The 15,047-nt window shown below is 43.5% G+C and overlaps 1 protein-coding gene across 1 annotated transcript in view; it reads right to left on the bottom strand.

Moving 5' to 3' along the window:
* The window catches only part of DNAH6 (dynein axonemal heavy chain 6), a 386,479-nt gene that overhangs the window by 100,502 nt on the left and 270,930 nt on the right, over window positions 1-15,047 (bottom strand). Inside the window, exons 51-55 of the mRNA XM_040324272.1 lie at window positions 14,492-14,727; window positions 10,167-10,428; window positions 8,066-8,189; window positions 6,779-6,975; window positions 777-980 (exon numbers count right to left, since the gene is read on the bottom strand). Of these exons, the coding sequence (XP_040180206.1) occupies window positions 777-980; window positions 6,779-6,975; window positions 8,066-8,189; window positions 10,167-10,428; window positions 14,492-14,727 (1,023 nt within the window). The remainder of the gene's footprint in view (window positions 1-776; window positions 981-6,778; window positions 6,976-8,065; window positions 8,190-10,166; window positions 10,429-14,491; window positions 14,728-15,047) is intronic.

Raw genomic sequence — 15,047 nt, 5'->3', positions numbered from 1 at the left:
CGGACATGTCCGCTGGGATCATTTGGTCTGATGGCTGTACACACCATCAGACCAAATTCCCCGCGGACAGGATACGCGGTGACGCGGCCGCGCCGTGGCCACGACGATGACGCGGCGACGTGCGCGACCCTGGAAGGTCAATGCTTCCACGCATGCGTCGAATCACTTCGACGCATGCGGGGGATTTCGGCCCAGCGGACATGTCCGATGAGTCGTACAGACCATCGGACAAGTCCGACGGACAGGTTTCCAGCGGACATGTTTCTTAGCATGCTAAGAAACATTTGTCCGCTGGAAACCTGTCCGCTAGGCCAGGAATCCGGTCCGGTCGGCCGTACACACGACCGAACATGTCCGCGGAAAGTGGTCCGCGGACCAGTTTCAGCAGACATGTTTGGTCGTGTGCACGAGGCCTAACAGACAGAGAGGAAACATTTCACAGGTAAGGATACATGCAGGAGGCATCTATATCCTTATAAATCAGCACTATGACAGTAGTTTAGAAAGGATGAGAGTAGGTTTACATCCACTTTAAGCACATAGTGGTTTATGTATATATATATATATGTATATATATATATATATATATATATATATATATACATATATGAATTGAGTATATTTTTAGCACTGTATCGACTGTGTGAAAGTAAATAGTAAAACTGTATGCAAAGAAAAGCTCATAAATTCAGAGAGATATCCTCCAAATGACTGTAAAATAAATGATCATTCTTTTGTGGATTTCTGTTCATGTATTATTTGACATAGTATAGTACCTGATCTTGTGGGTCAATCATCAGGGGCCAGCGTCTCCCACGAGTAACCAATATGCCATTTTCAGTGGAAACAAGATCACGTGGTAATCCATCTGTATTCCATTGGCGAATTTCAAAGGCATCACCCAGAATATTTATCAAGCTGAAGTTTGGACTTATAGGAATCTCTAGCTTTTGACACGTTTTAATCCAGCAATCAATTAGCTAGAACAAAGTAAAATATAGCACAAGCACAATATAAGTTTCATCCAAAACATCCAGTATCCAGTATTATTCAAAACATTTCATAGCTAACTGATAGTCTTAGCTATGAAAAATATATATATAGTGTGCTTTTTCCCAGGGATAAACACAATGGTGGATATCTATGGAAAAAAAATGTAGCGCTATTCATCTTGATAATGCATGTACAAATCAAATGTTATTAATCAATTTTCTCTGCAGGCTGAATGCTCTTCAATCATAAGAATAGCATGAATCAGGAAAATACTGCATTATGGCCATTAGATGAAGCTGAAGATCATAGTGAATAAGCATTTATTTACTATAATCATTAGCTAAATCTAGTGCCAATCATTTTTTTTTTGGTTTGTTTGTTTTTTTAAATAACAAACATGTTATACTTGCCTGCTCTGTGCAGTGGTTTTGCACAGAGTAGCTCCGATCCTCTTCTTTTCAGGTCCCCGTCAGCGCTCTTGGTCCCTCCCCCTCGAGCAGTGCCCCAGAGAAAGCTGATTGCCCTGGGGCCACCGATGCATGCTCGATCCTGAGCCACTGTTCTATGCATCTTTAAGAAACATAGAGCCATGCCTCAGTCTCGTCCCCATAAAGCGGCTGCATTGCTTCCGGTAGGTGGGCGGCCAGCATTCCACAACTGTGAGGGGGGGGGCGCTGCTTCTAATTTTAAATGTCCTATCATCCTGGTCCTGGTCCACAAACCTTCCTCACTGTGCTACATGTTTTCTGCTGCACCATTGACATGGTTATATCTTCTTAGTCCTCTCCATAAAATTATCAGAAATTTGTGCTTAAAGTAGAACTATAGGCAACACTTTTTTTTTCACTTTGGATAGAGTAAGGGAGGGTTATAGCCCTGTCAGTTTATTTTTTACCATCCCTGTCCCATTGCAGAGACTTACCTTCACTTCCTGCGCCATAGCCAAACAGGAAGTGAGAGGAAATCTGTGCAAATTAAGGGAATCCATTGCCCCCCCCCCTCCCGCAGGCACTCAGAACTAGTGTTACAACTCGAAAATGTCAGGGCGGATCTTAAACAAAAAGGGGAGTGGCATTGACAGGAAGGGGTGGGTTATATTTAAATTAGGGGGTCACGAGTTTAGTCAGGCCTAGGGCAGCACAAAACCTAAATACACTACTGGGAAAGACGCATCATTGATGGAGATTACACAGCTCCTGATTTTTTTAATTATAGTAGTGACTGGCATTATATTTTTACAGGCATCAGAATTGTCATTATACATTTATGTACACCAAGGCCTGGCATTTACAATAAACATTTTAAGCCTCACACTTCATATTCACATTAGGCTACCCATTTCAATTAGAGGACCCTGAACAAATACCTGCTATTCTTATATACTGTATGGCCTGGATTCACAGACAGCGGCACACATTTATTCCGCCGTAGCGTATCTCCTTTACGCTACACCGACGCATCGCAGAGAGGCAAGCACAGAATTCACAAAGCACTTGCTCCCAAAACTGCGCTGGGCTTCCAAGGCGTAAGTCGGCGTAAGTGGAAGTGGGCATGAGCCATGCAAATGAGGCGTGACCCCATGCAAATGATGGGCCGAGCGCCAGACAGATACGTATAGCGAACGACGCATGCGCCGTCCCGTGGACGCATACCAGTGCGCATGCTCACAATCACGTCGGAACAACTGCCTAAGATACGCCGGATCACTGCCTATGGCGTGAATGTAACCTACGCCTAGTCATATTCACTTCCAATGTAAACTACGTAAAATACGCCGGCTTGAGTTCCCTGGTGCAGACCTTTGCATGTCTGCTGCTGAGTTACACCTGCTTTATGGGGCTTAACTTTATGCTGGACGTACAACTTACGCGCACCAGTCGTAGCCTGTGTCGGGCGCACTTACGTTCGTGAATCGCCGTATTTTTCTCATCTGCATATTTGAATAGAAAATCAATGGGAGCGCCACATGCGTCCAGCCTAAATATGCACCCACGCTACGCCGGCGTAGGCAAGTTACGTCGACGGGATGAAGCCTATTTTTAGGCGTATCTTACTTTGTGGGTCTGGCGCACAGATACGACGGCGCACATTTGTACTTACGCGGCGTATCTTGAGATACGTCGGCGTAAGTGCTTTGTGAATCTGGGCCAATGTGTTTATGTATTGCAGACCATAATTGTCAATGCAGGGTACATTGCTAAGTTGTCCTTATGCATGCTAAGTTTGGATCACTTGTGGGTATCTGTGTGTTTTCTGGATGATCAGACATAAATTAACATATGCACATAAACTTGACAGATTTGGAAGTTATCTCCAATTTTCCATGAAAGTAATAAGTCATAGTTATGCTACTTCGGGCATGATATTTTATTTTCCTTCTCAGGTTCCCATGGTGATGTTTAATGCTACGTGAGCTCAGCCCCAAGAGTTACTGCCACATAGCATAACAATGGAACTTGCCTGGGGAGACTATCAGAGTAGGACTGATTTATCTGGCTAACTGCATGCTTCACTTATCATACTGACAACACAAGAGACTGTAACTTCTTTATTGCAACAGTGATAATGTAATATCAGAAAAAGTACCCATATATGAAAGGATGAACACCTAATTATTGATCAGTTAATGAAAGAGTAACTCCACTTTTATTGGGAAAAAAAACATCCCCCTCTGGGTGATCTATGTATATTGCAAGGATTATAACAACCTTTGTTTCAGATTCCTACCTTTTGTTATTCTGAAGAAATCCCTGTATGTTCCTCTGAGCTGATGAGTGGGTCTAATGGGATTAATTTCAAAATTATCTATCAGGTGTGCACCTGCAGGGCTCTAATGATGAAATATGTTGGGCCTGCATCCTTTTAGATGTGTTCCCACTGGGAGTGTCTCGCCAAAAATGTAATTTTTGTTGCAGGGGATGCCTGAAATCTGACTTGTAGCTTAGGCAGACTTCTGGAAAAATTGGTGAGCCAATCACACATCAGGAAATGATGTTCTGGGGAGTGGCCAGTACACACTCTGTGTACAGAACAACTCCAGGTAGCCATATTGCAATGCATTCTCAGAAAATTACAGTGGCTTCAGATTGAAAAGGAAAGGTCATTTTTAATAACACTCAATTACAATATGACTTGTACCGCAATCGTGTACGCTATATTATTTTTTCTATATTTGCTATTTTTTTTCTCCCCACAAAAGTTGAGCTAACCTCTAAGATCACTTTTAGATTCAGACCTACTAATGCTACCTGGGAGATACAATATATATGCTAAAGTCCACTATATTTCACTTGGTTTAACAGCATCTGAATTGCCCAAGTTACATTTAGCAGACCTTTCCTCACAGTTCGTTCTGCTTTGGACTGCAGCCTCTTGGAATGTATTTCTGTGCAGAGCAACATCAATCAGAACTACAGTGAGCAGTATTAGGCCAGAATCAAGGAACTCTGGGCCAGATTCTCGTAGAATCGGCGTTGGCGTAGTGTAAGCCATTTACACTACGCCACCGCAACTTACTGGAGCAAGTGCCGTATTCTCCAAGCACTTGCTCCGTAATTTGCGGCGGTGTAGTGTAAATGGCCCGGCGTATGGCCGCCAAATTCAAAGGGGGCGGCTTGTATTCAAATTAAGTGCGCCCCCCACGCCGATTGAACTGCGCATGCGCCGGGCTGAAAAATAGCCCAGTGCGCATGCTCCAGCTCACGACGGAAAACGTCAATGACGCCAACGTAAGCGTCATTGACGTAAAGTCGTATTCAAGAACGACTTAGGAAAATGACGTAACCGACGGAAAAAGACGTCGCGGACCCGACGCCATACTTAACATGGCATATGGCGGACTGGCGTAAGGTTACCCCTCATATAGCAGGGGTAACCTTACGCTTACGCAAACGACGTAAACGACGAGTACACGACGCAAATTCGTTCGGGAATCGGCGTATCAGGCTTATTTGCATGGTCAAATGAGACCTGAACGTAAACGCCACCTAGCGGTCAGCGTTGTATTGCATTTATGATCCGACGGTGTAAGTGACTTACACCAGTCGGATTCTAGCCTAATTCCGGCGTATCTTGTTTTGCGAATACAAAACAATGATACGCCGGCAGGAATTTCGAATTACGCCGGTGTATCAGTAGATACACCGGCGTAACTCTTTTGAGAATCTGGCTACTACTGATACTCCGGCATATTTTCAAATTTGCAGCGTCGTATCTTAATTTGTGATTCACAAACAAGATACGGCGGCATTTGGCTAAGATCCGACAGGCTTACGGCTTCGTACGCCTTCGGATCTTAGGCTGCAATACTTCGGCCGCCGCTGGGTGGAGTTTGTGTCGTTTTCCAGCGTCGGGTATGCAAATTAGCTTTTACGGCGATCCACGAAGGTACTCGCGTGCGTTACGTCGTCGCAAGTCGTTTTTTCCCGTCGCAAAGTTAAGCCTGCTTTTTCATGGCTTAAAAGTTAAGCATGTTAAAGTATGGCCGTCGTTCCCGCGTCGAATTAAAAAAAAAAATTTCGGCGTAAATTTTCGGTCGCCATTCACAAACACCTCGGGGCGCCGTAATTTCGCGCAAAGCACGGCGGGAAATTTCCAAACAGAGCATGCGCAGAACGTTCGGTGCGGGAACTAGGCCTAATTTAAATGGTACACGCCCCATTTGAATTAGGCGGGCTTGCGCCGGACGGCTTTACGCTACGCTGCCGAAAGGTGAATCAGGCACTTGCGCTGAAAACTTGCGGCGGTGTAACGTAAAGACAATACGTTACGCCGCCGCAGTTTTTGCTGAATCTGGCCCTAAGTATTTAATAGGCTAAGATTCAAGACCAGAAAAAAAATATACTGAAATCTGTGGGGATTTGGTGAGTGGGATAGAAAGCTACATAAAATTCAGCTTTGGAAATTTGGGGAACTGCAAGCGTGCACTGGTGGGCCAATTAGTAAAGCAATGATAGGTCCTGGCATCTGATAGCCATTGTTATCTTTTTTAATGTTATGTCTCTATGGGTTCATTTTAAGGGTCTTTTTACTCTTATCTACTTTTTCTAGATGGTTTTCCATTAAAATCAAATAAAATGCACCAAAATAATGACAATAAATGCACATTAATCCATACAAGTGTACATTTACAGTACATGCGTTGGCACAGATTATGATTTACAATGCAAAATTTCAATACAACATGGTAAAAGGGAAAGAAGCTTAGAAGCAACTTGGACTGATATTTTCATATAAACCCCTTAGCCATTTTAAAGTTGATTCGTTGTTGTGAGTTCTGCCCAATTGCAAATGGATGTAACACCACTCAGCCAGGCAATACTGGAATATGGTGTGTAGAAAGAATATTAGTTGTACGACCTTGCAATATATCTTTTATGTACCGTAAATATTGTGCAATATATACGTGATTATAAGCATTTGTCATCAATAAGCATTCAAGCACATGAAAATGTAATTTACAGCAAAGTGACCTTTGCAAATACTTCATCAAGCCTACTTAAGAATTAGATTGCTATTGCAGAATATAAATAAGATATATTAACATATCTGAAGGTTCCTATGGATCTGGACATTGATACTTGCATACCAATATGTGATCCTGTAGGTTAAATGTCAGGTAGAATCATGTATACAACATGCATTGATTAGTATAAATTACTTTAAACGCATAACAAACATACAAAAATCAATCAATAAATAAACACACAGATGCATACGTAAATGTGGAAAAAAAGTTTTAGTTGGGAAACACTAGATCCTAAAAATAAAGAAAAATTCAACTCACCAGTTGTCTATAAACAGCTGTAAACGCACCAAAATAGGCAACACATGCAGCAGCAATGAAGACATTTCCTATAACATTTGAGATCTCTTCTTCAAAGCTTTCAATACTCTCCTTCCACCGAACCTGTTCGTCTCCCAGGGCTGCAGTTAATTTACCTGCCCGGTTGAGCCTTGCTTGTGTAAGAGCCATGGTTTTTGCTAGACAAAAAAGTATACATTAAAAAACACATAAGAAAAAAACAGTACATTTCTGCATTTAATATAATTAAAGTGGTAGAAGGCAGAAGATCCGACATGTGTAAGGGACTTACACTGTCGGATCTTAGGATGCAGTACCGCATCCGCCGCTGGGGGCATTTTGAGTCGAAATGCCGCTTTGGGTATGCAAATTAGCACTTAAGGAGATCCACAAAGCTTTTCAGCTTCGTTTTTTCTCTGTAAGTATTAGTTTGCAATCGTAAAATTAGGGCTGCTTTTACAAGGCCTAAACTGTTTAGGCCTTGTAAAAGTAGACCCTTCTATCCCGCGTCGCCGTCTTTTTTTTTAAAAAAAAAAAAAATTCCCGCCGCAACTCGTATTTTTTTTTTACGCCCGTCGCGATTCTCAAAACCCGGCGCAACGTAAAACCGCGCAAAGCACGTCGGGAAAATGACGTCGTGAGCATGCGCAGTACGGCCGGCGCGGGAGCGCGCCTAATTTAAATGGGACTCGCCCCATTTGAATAGGAACGCCTTTGTGCCGGCCGGATTTAAGTTACACAGCCGAAAATTTCTAGGTAAGTGCTTTGTGGATCGGGCACTTAGGTAGAAATTTTCCGGCAGTGTAACTTAAATGGGAATATTTAAGTTACGGCGGCTGGCTGTGGATCTGGCCCTTTGTCTGTCCTGTGAGACCGTTTAGGGTGCCCCATACTTTTTTCTACAAGTAGACTAAACCCTGACACTTAAGTGAACTTGGCCCTGGGCAGGCATGGTTTTGTTGGAGCCCATGCACAAAGAAAGTGCAGAGCAATGCTCAAGAGCTGTAATTGGCATTGCAGAAATCCCAGCTTTAATCCAGCCCGCAGAGACAGGCTTTCCCATCATGTTTTCATTGTCCATTTTATATGTCTAGCAATCAGAAAAGAAAGTTCTGCTAGTACCTCTTAACACAATGTCATATCTATATTCATCTAGTTTTTAGTTATAAAAGATGCTGTTTTGTCTTCTGATCAGGTTTGGTTTTACAGATAGCAACTCTAAAAATTCTTCTAGGAAAAGGATAAAAAAAGGAAATCTCCAATGCTTACCAAGACTTTCTTTCTCGCCAAGGCTTTTATCATATTTATCCTGCAGCTCTTTAATTTGTTCTTCTACTTCTTTTAATTTTCTTTGCTTCTCTCGCAGCGTGGTCATTGTAGCATCAAGCTCAGCCTGAAGACAGAGATACGCAATGCCAATATAATAAAAAAAATGCGGCGTAGAGAGGGACAACTCACAACACTTTAAATATACAACTGTCAACAGACCAGTAATAAGTCTGAGTTGCTGGCAATACCAATTGTAATAATTTTGTAAGGATGCACCGATACAAATATCATTTTATGGGGGCTTTACTGCGGTGAAACCATATGAACAACTGAGATACTATACTGAGATTAACCATTCTATGCATAAAGGCAGAAACCTTCAGTGTGCAGCACCCCTCCCATACTCACCTGAGTGGATTTCAATCCAGCGATGTGCACGAAAGCAGCAACTCTCCTGGGTGTCTGCCTCCTCATTGGCTGATTAAGTTGAACCTTTAAAAATCCTTTAGTTACCCAAACAGTTTGTCAATTACTCCTAAATGGTAGTTCTATGCAACAGAAGAGGTATAGAACGTATCTGTCTGGTGGCTCATGTATCCTACCTGTGCTTGATCTCAGCACTGTAGCCTTGGCCAGATATTAGCATCCGAGAATCAAGTGCCTGTGTCCCCTGCTGCATGCTGTAGTTCCTTTTTTCCACACCTACAAAACTACAGGACTCAGCAGTGATGCAGGGGTCAGAGAAGATGATTCTAAAGGATCTTTCTTCAATTTTAAAGCGGGGGTTCACCCTATCGACGGGAAAAAAAAAAAAAAAAATATTTTACCTTAAAATCAGGCATTGTAGCGCGAGCTACAGTATGCCTGTCCCAAATTTTTTACCCCCGTACTCACCTTGTAGTCGTCCATCGAAGATTCCGGGGAATGGGCGTGCCTATGGAGACGGAGGATGATTGACGGCCGGCTCTGGCGCGTCACGCTTCTCCGGAAATAGCCGAAAAAGGCTTGGTCTTCACGGCGCGTGCGCATAGCCTGTGCGCAGGCGCCGTGAAGAGCCGAGACCTACTCCGGCTGTCTTCGGGGAGAGTGACGTGCCAGGGCCGGCCGTCAATCATCCTCCCTCTCCATAGGCACGCCCATTCCCCGCGGGAGCCGGAATCTACGATGGACGACTACAAGGTGAGTACGGGGTTAAAAAAATCGGGACAGGCATACTGTAGCTCGCGCTACAATGCCTGTCTCGATGGTAAAATGTGTCGGGGGGGGGTGAACTACCGCTTTAATTAAAAAAAAGCTATTATACTAACTTGCTCTCTGAAATGGTATTGCACAGAGCATTTGCTTACCTCCACTTCTGGAATCCCTCATTGGTGTCTCACCTTCTTCTTATGAGTGACTTCTCAGCACCTGTGTGCACATGCTCCCAAGCCAGGCTGTGTACGTCCATAGACCTACACTGTGTGGCTCTGCTATGCCCCTCTACTCACAAGATTTGACTAACAACAGTGACTTTTATCCTAATGCAAAGAATGCATTAAGGTCAAAAAGAAAATGCTTAGGCTTTAGAAACACTTTAAAGCGTTTACATGTTGCGAAGGTAGAAGACTGAGTCTGGGTTCACACTGGAACAAGCAGCGGCTCCCAGCAAGAGTCCGATGCGTCTCCATTCACTGTTTCAGGTCTTAACTTTGGGCTGAATTTGGACCAAAAGACGCACAGGGCTCCGGTGCAATGCGCACCTGAGCTGCTGCAGAGATGTGTGAACCGACTCCATAGAGAGCTGGACACAATCTCCTGCTATGCAAATTGGATGTGAGGAAACTCACATCCAATTCCCATAGGTGTGAACCCAGCCACAATCTTCCAAAAGGGTGAGTATAATAGCTCATGTTGTTGCTAGGAGCTGCCATGTAGGATTGTCTGACATACTGACACCTGACATTAATTAACCAATAGATTTATTTGCCATATATAGTAGTAATTTGCAATTAGTTAGTAGATGAGATTATTCAGCGTTATTGAACAGCAGGAGAATCCATGGGCTCTTCTATTTCCTAATTATGAGGGAAATGTGAAGGGGAATTTTAATAATGGATTTTACCTGAGCAGTAGCAAGTTTTTGTTTTTTTGGCCCCACTTCTTTAAGCACTCTGGAATACAGATCCATTGCTCTCACCCACATACACATGGATCGGCATGCTCTGGACACCCTTTCTACCTTTTCAGGTATGAAATTTGGATTAGCAATGTATTTTTGTAGTTTTAGCAGAATTTGGGGCTTTATATTTTCTTTGTCATACTCCATAAGTCGTTTGAGGAATGTGGAATCTCCAAGCAGCTGTTTAGCTGTAGTCCAATCAGGTCTGAAAAAAAAGAGTAGTTAGTTGTAAGCCTTAGTTTTCCCAAGAGTACTTTTTGAGAAAATTACAGTTGTCACTTCTAGGATTATTCAGTAAGGCAGTAAAAATTGCAACGATTTTGTGCAAAGTTCAGCAAAACCCATAACAGTCATTCAAGTTTCAAATGATGAGTCAAAGTTTAACTCTAATAGACTATAAGTTACTTCATTTGGATTAATCTAAGAATGGAAGATGTGTGGTTGATTGAAAGGCCCACCCAACCCCTCCATTCATAGATTGCTTTTCATTCATAGAAACTGCAGTACTGACTTCAATGAATCATGGAGCTGGGAGGAAAGGGCGGGCATAGTCGGGCTCTCTTTAAATTGAACCTGTGACAGATTCCACGGTTCTATTAACCACCGCTGCTCCACAAGTTAATGGTGGGGGGATGGGGGCCTCACTGGAGAAGGATTTCACCAAGCAGAAGAGGCATTAGCAGAAGGGACACATACTACTGACTTCATTTTGTCCCTTGTGCTGATTGTTGTGTTTTTTTTTTTTTAATTTTGACTGCACTTAGACTTATGCTGCGTACAGACGATCGGACATTCCAACAACAAAACCGTGGATTTTTTTCAGATGGATGCTGGCTCAAACTTGTCTTGTATACACACAGTCACACAATTTTGTGCATCGAAATTGTGTTTCTCACGCTCGGAATTTCCGACAACAAAACTTGAAAACCAGCTCTCAAATTTTTATTGTCGGAAATCCCGAAAGCAAATGTCCGATGGAGCCCACACGGTCGGAATTTCCGACAACAAGCTCCCATCAAACATTTGTTGTCAGAAATTCCGACCGTGTGTACGCGGCATTAGACTGTTCATCTTCCGATGTTGACTCAACGCACTCAATGCTCTCTCCTGCTCTAATGTTAGGTGCGCAGTGTGCCACTACTTATATTGGCATGGGGCGGGGACATCCTCCAGAGGCCCCTGCCCATTATTACATCACCGACCCTTAATGCCCCGACTACTTTGGAACAAGAACAGAGGGAGAAGACAGCAAACACCCAGCAAAAGAGCGAGAAGACAGCGGAGAAGACTCAGCAAAAGAGTAAGAAGATCCCTCAGAGGCAGAAGACAGCGGACAGAGGGAGAGGGCTAAAAGAACTGGAGGGGGAGAAGAACTGGCAGAGGCAGAAGAGGAGGGAGATGAGCCGGAGAGGGGAGAAGAAATCAGAAGACATGTCAGAGCTGCCTTAAAAAAATTCTTTATATTTTATTTTTTACATTTTTTTTAGGTGCATGGGTAGTGGTACAATGTACCCCCTACTCATTCACATAGGGTGGGGGGCTGGGATCATGGAGCTTACAGATTCCGATAAGCTGCCCGCAGCCCCTGACAACCAATGGCCAGGGTTGTCAGGAAGAGGCCCTTGTTCCCATCAACATGGGGCAAGGTGCTTTGCAGTGGGTGGCCCTGTGCCCAAAGCACCCACCCCCTCATGTTAAGGGCATGTGGCTTGGTGCTGTTCAGAAGGGGGCGCTAGCTCATCCCCACCCCCTTTCTTGATGGCCTGCATGCTCAGATAAGGGACTGGTATGGATTTTGGGGGACTCCATGCCGGTTTTTCGGCGTGTGGGTTCCCCTTAAAATCCATGCCAGGCTGAAGAGTCTGGTATGGTCTTGGAGGGAAACCCATTCAGTTTTTTTTTTTTTTAATTTTTTTGGGTGGGAGTTTCCCTTCAAGATTATCAGAGCACAAGTTGAATGCCAAAGTCAGATGAGTTAAGACGACGATCCGACTTTGATCCAATTTCAGTGATATTCAATGGGCTGAAGTAGGATCAAAGTCGGACCAAAGTAGTGCAGGGAGCATTTTCAAAGTCAGACCGACTTGTGTCAGACCAGTTAAGACGGCTCTTATAGGGAAACATTGATTTGCACACGTCATGCGACATGAGCTCCCAATGTTGGAGCATCTGTTCTAAAAGTGTGAACCCAGCCTCAAACCCTCTTGTAATTTTAAAATGAGCATACGTATCTGAAGTTAAAATGTTTATAAAGATGACATTTTACTGGTTACACAGTAGATGTCCTGGAGACCTGGAATTTATGCTTTATGTTATCACAGCCCAGTCCTGGTGCCATGCATCACCTGATTGTTTGAAGAATGGAGGGATTTGCTACTACTTTGTGATAGAGCAACTGTCACAACAGAAGCTTACATACAATCTTTTTAAATGCTCAGAAGGTCAGACACATGTAGCAAATAAAGGCAGAGGCGTATCTAGTAAAAATAGCACCTATGGCAAGCACTGAAACTGCGCCCCTGTCAAAACATTTGAAACCCATCTTTTAAATAACCTTAACAAAAAAAACAGCTAACAAACCTAGTGATATTTATCATCCCTTGTGATACCTTGGGTAGAGACATATCCTCTTTAAGGAGAAATCTGGGGTTTATTAGACCCCTGATCCCTCCTCTGCTCTCAAAGGCCAGGTAAATGCAGAACCAATACTGGAAGTGATGAAATCTTCATGACTTAAAGCGGATGTGCCATGGGAAAAAAATATTAAAAGCCAGCAGCTACAAATACTGCAGCTGCTGACTTTTAATATTAGGACACTTACCTGTCCTGGAGTCCAGCGCCGATCGCAGCAGAGGACAAGCGATCGCTCGTCTCTCTGCTGCTCCCCCCGCCATCCACGCTGAGGGAACCAGGAAGTGAAGCGCTGCGGCTTCACTGCCCGGTTCCCTACAGCGCATGCGCGAGTCGCGCTGCGCCCGCCGATTGGCTCACACGCTGTGTGCTGGGAGCCGAGTGTTCCCAGCACACAACGGGCGACAGACGGGAAGTCAGAAAACCCGTCTTTTGCCCGTAGCGTGTGGCCGGAAGTGGGTGCAAATACCTGTCTTTAGACAGGTGTCTGCACCCCCCTCCCCCTGAAAGGTGTCAAATGTGACACCGGAGGGGGGAGGGTTCCGATCAGCGGGACTCCACTTTAGGGTGGAGAACCGCTTTAAGGCCTCAGTTTTCACAGAGGAGAGGGAGAAACTGATGTTCCTCCTTCTTTGTGCGCTGCCAATCCGACCAGATGAAATGGGAAATCCTGGGAGAACAGGAGAGGGCTGTGGCTGAACGCAGCAGGGATAGCGCTGCCATTGTCTATTAGCAAAGGTGCTGAAAAGGAGATCCTGCCTATGATCTGGAGGAGGGAAGAAGAGACCCTCAGACCCTGGTAAGTGCCTTGCTGCCCAGCCACTCATCAGCGCCCCCTTCATATAGCGCCCATGGCACTTTCCATGGCTGCCATACCCTAGATACGCCACTGAATAAAGGCACTTTTAAGATGAAGCTAGAATAGTATCCATTTCTTTTCTATATATATTATTATAACAATTTACAAAGCTAGCACATTTTTACTAGTAATGCATATTTCTAACACAAAATTATAGGACCAAATGACTATTGCAAACCACTAAGGAGTCCTACTTGCTGAACTAAATGCAAAAAAATTAGATCTTTGGAAGAATGCTAGCAGAAGCAAAGATAAGGGTTCCCGAGCTGTAACACTATATAATTTGATACAGTAACTGCATACGTTTGTTGAATTCTCTGCAGGGATGTAACTACAAATGACAGGGTAACACAGCATCATTTTGATACCTCCTTCCTTGTGTTCAGTGCCTCTCCTCTTTAGTGAAACATTTGTAGTGTCTTTCCATCCCAAAATATTGGACCATTTTACCAATAATGGCAAACAACCCATATTGTACACCAATTCATACCTCGTACCTACTGGTGCCATGTAATGGTCTAGGCACACCTCCTATTTTCAGTGAGCTCTCTTACTTTGGGGTCAGTGGAGAAGTGTCTTCTTACATTAGTGGTCAGTGAATAAACCGTCCTTTACAATAGTGGCCAGTGAATATGTGTACATTTGCGATGGTTGGAAACTGTGTAGGATGCTTTGATGGGTTATTAATCCTCCAAACTATGTAAAGTCATACAATTTAATGTAAACATGTACATCAATCATCATGTTTGAAAAAAAAACACATCACTGTACTTCTTACTTTGCATTAAGCAGAATGCATATGGCTTCCATAACTGTCATGACCAAATCTGGTGGGCTAGGAAACACTCTGACTTCAGATATGTCTGCTTTATCCAATGAGTCAAGAGCTTTGTTGGCTTCATCTAGGGCAGGTAAAGCTTCATCAAGGTCTCTCTGGGCATCATCAGCAATTGCCTGGGTTTCTTCTGCTTTAACTTTTGCAATTGCCTCGTCTTCTTTTACTATTCGTCGCACCTGAAAACATAAATAGTACAGCAGTTTAAAAAGATAGCATTTAGCATGGAATATATCTCTAAAGGTTTTCATTTGTTCCAGGTCACTGTACAGCTGTTAGTGGTTCATCACATTCAAAAAGACTTGTTCTGTAATGTTGATGACATTTTCATCAAGCTGAGGAAGTATCTGATTCTGTACCTCAATTGAATTATCATTTTTTGGTGAATTGACCCTCAAAAAATCATGTTGTTCCAATTCTACACGTTTTACAATAGTGACAAGAAGATTAGATCAGATAAAAATCATGATTTAGTCCATATCAGGCCAATTTATGGGGA

Source organism: Rana temporaria, chromosome 1 (genome assembly GCF_905171775.1).
Source record: "Rana temporaria chromosome 1, aRanTem1.1, whole genome shotgun sequence".
NCBI classification, from domain to species: Eukaryota; Metazoa; Chordata; class Amphibia; order Anura; family Ranidae; genus Rana; species Rana temporaria.
This window is presented reverse-complemented; position numbering and strand designations above follow the sequence as displayed.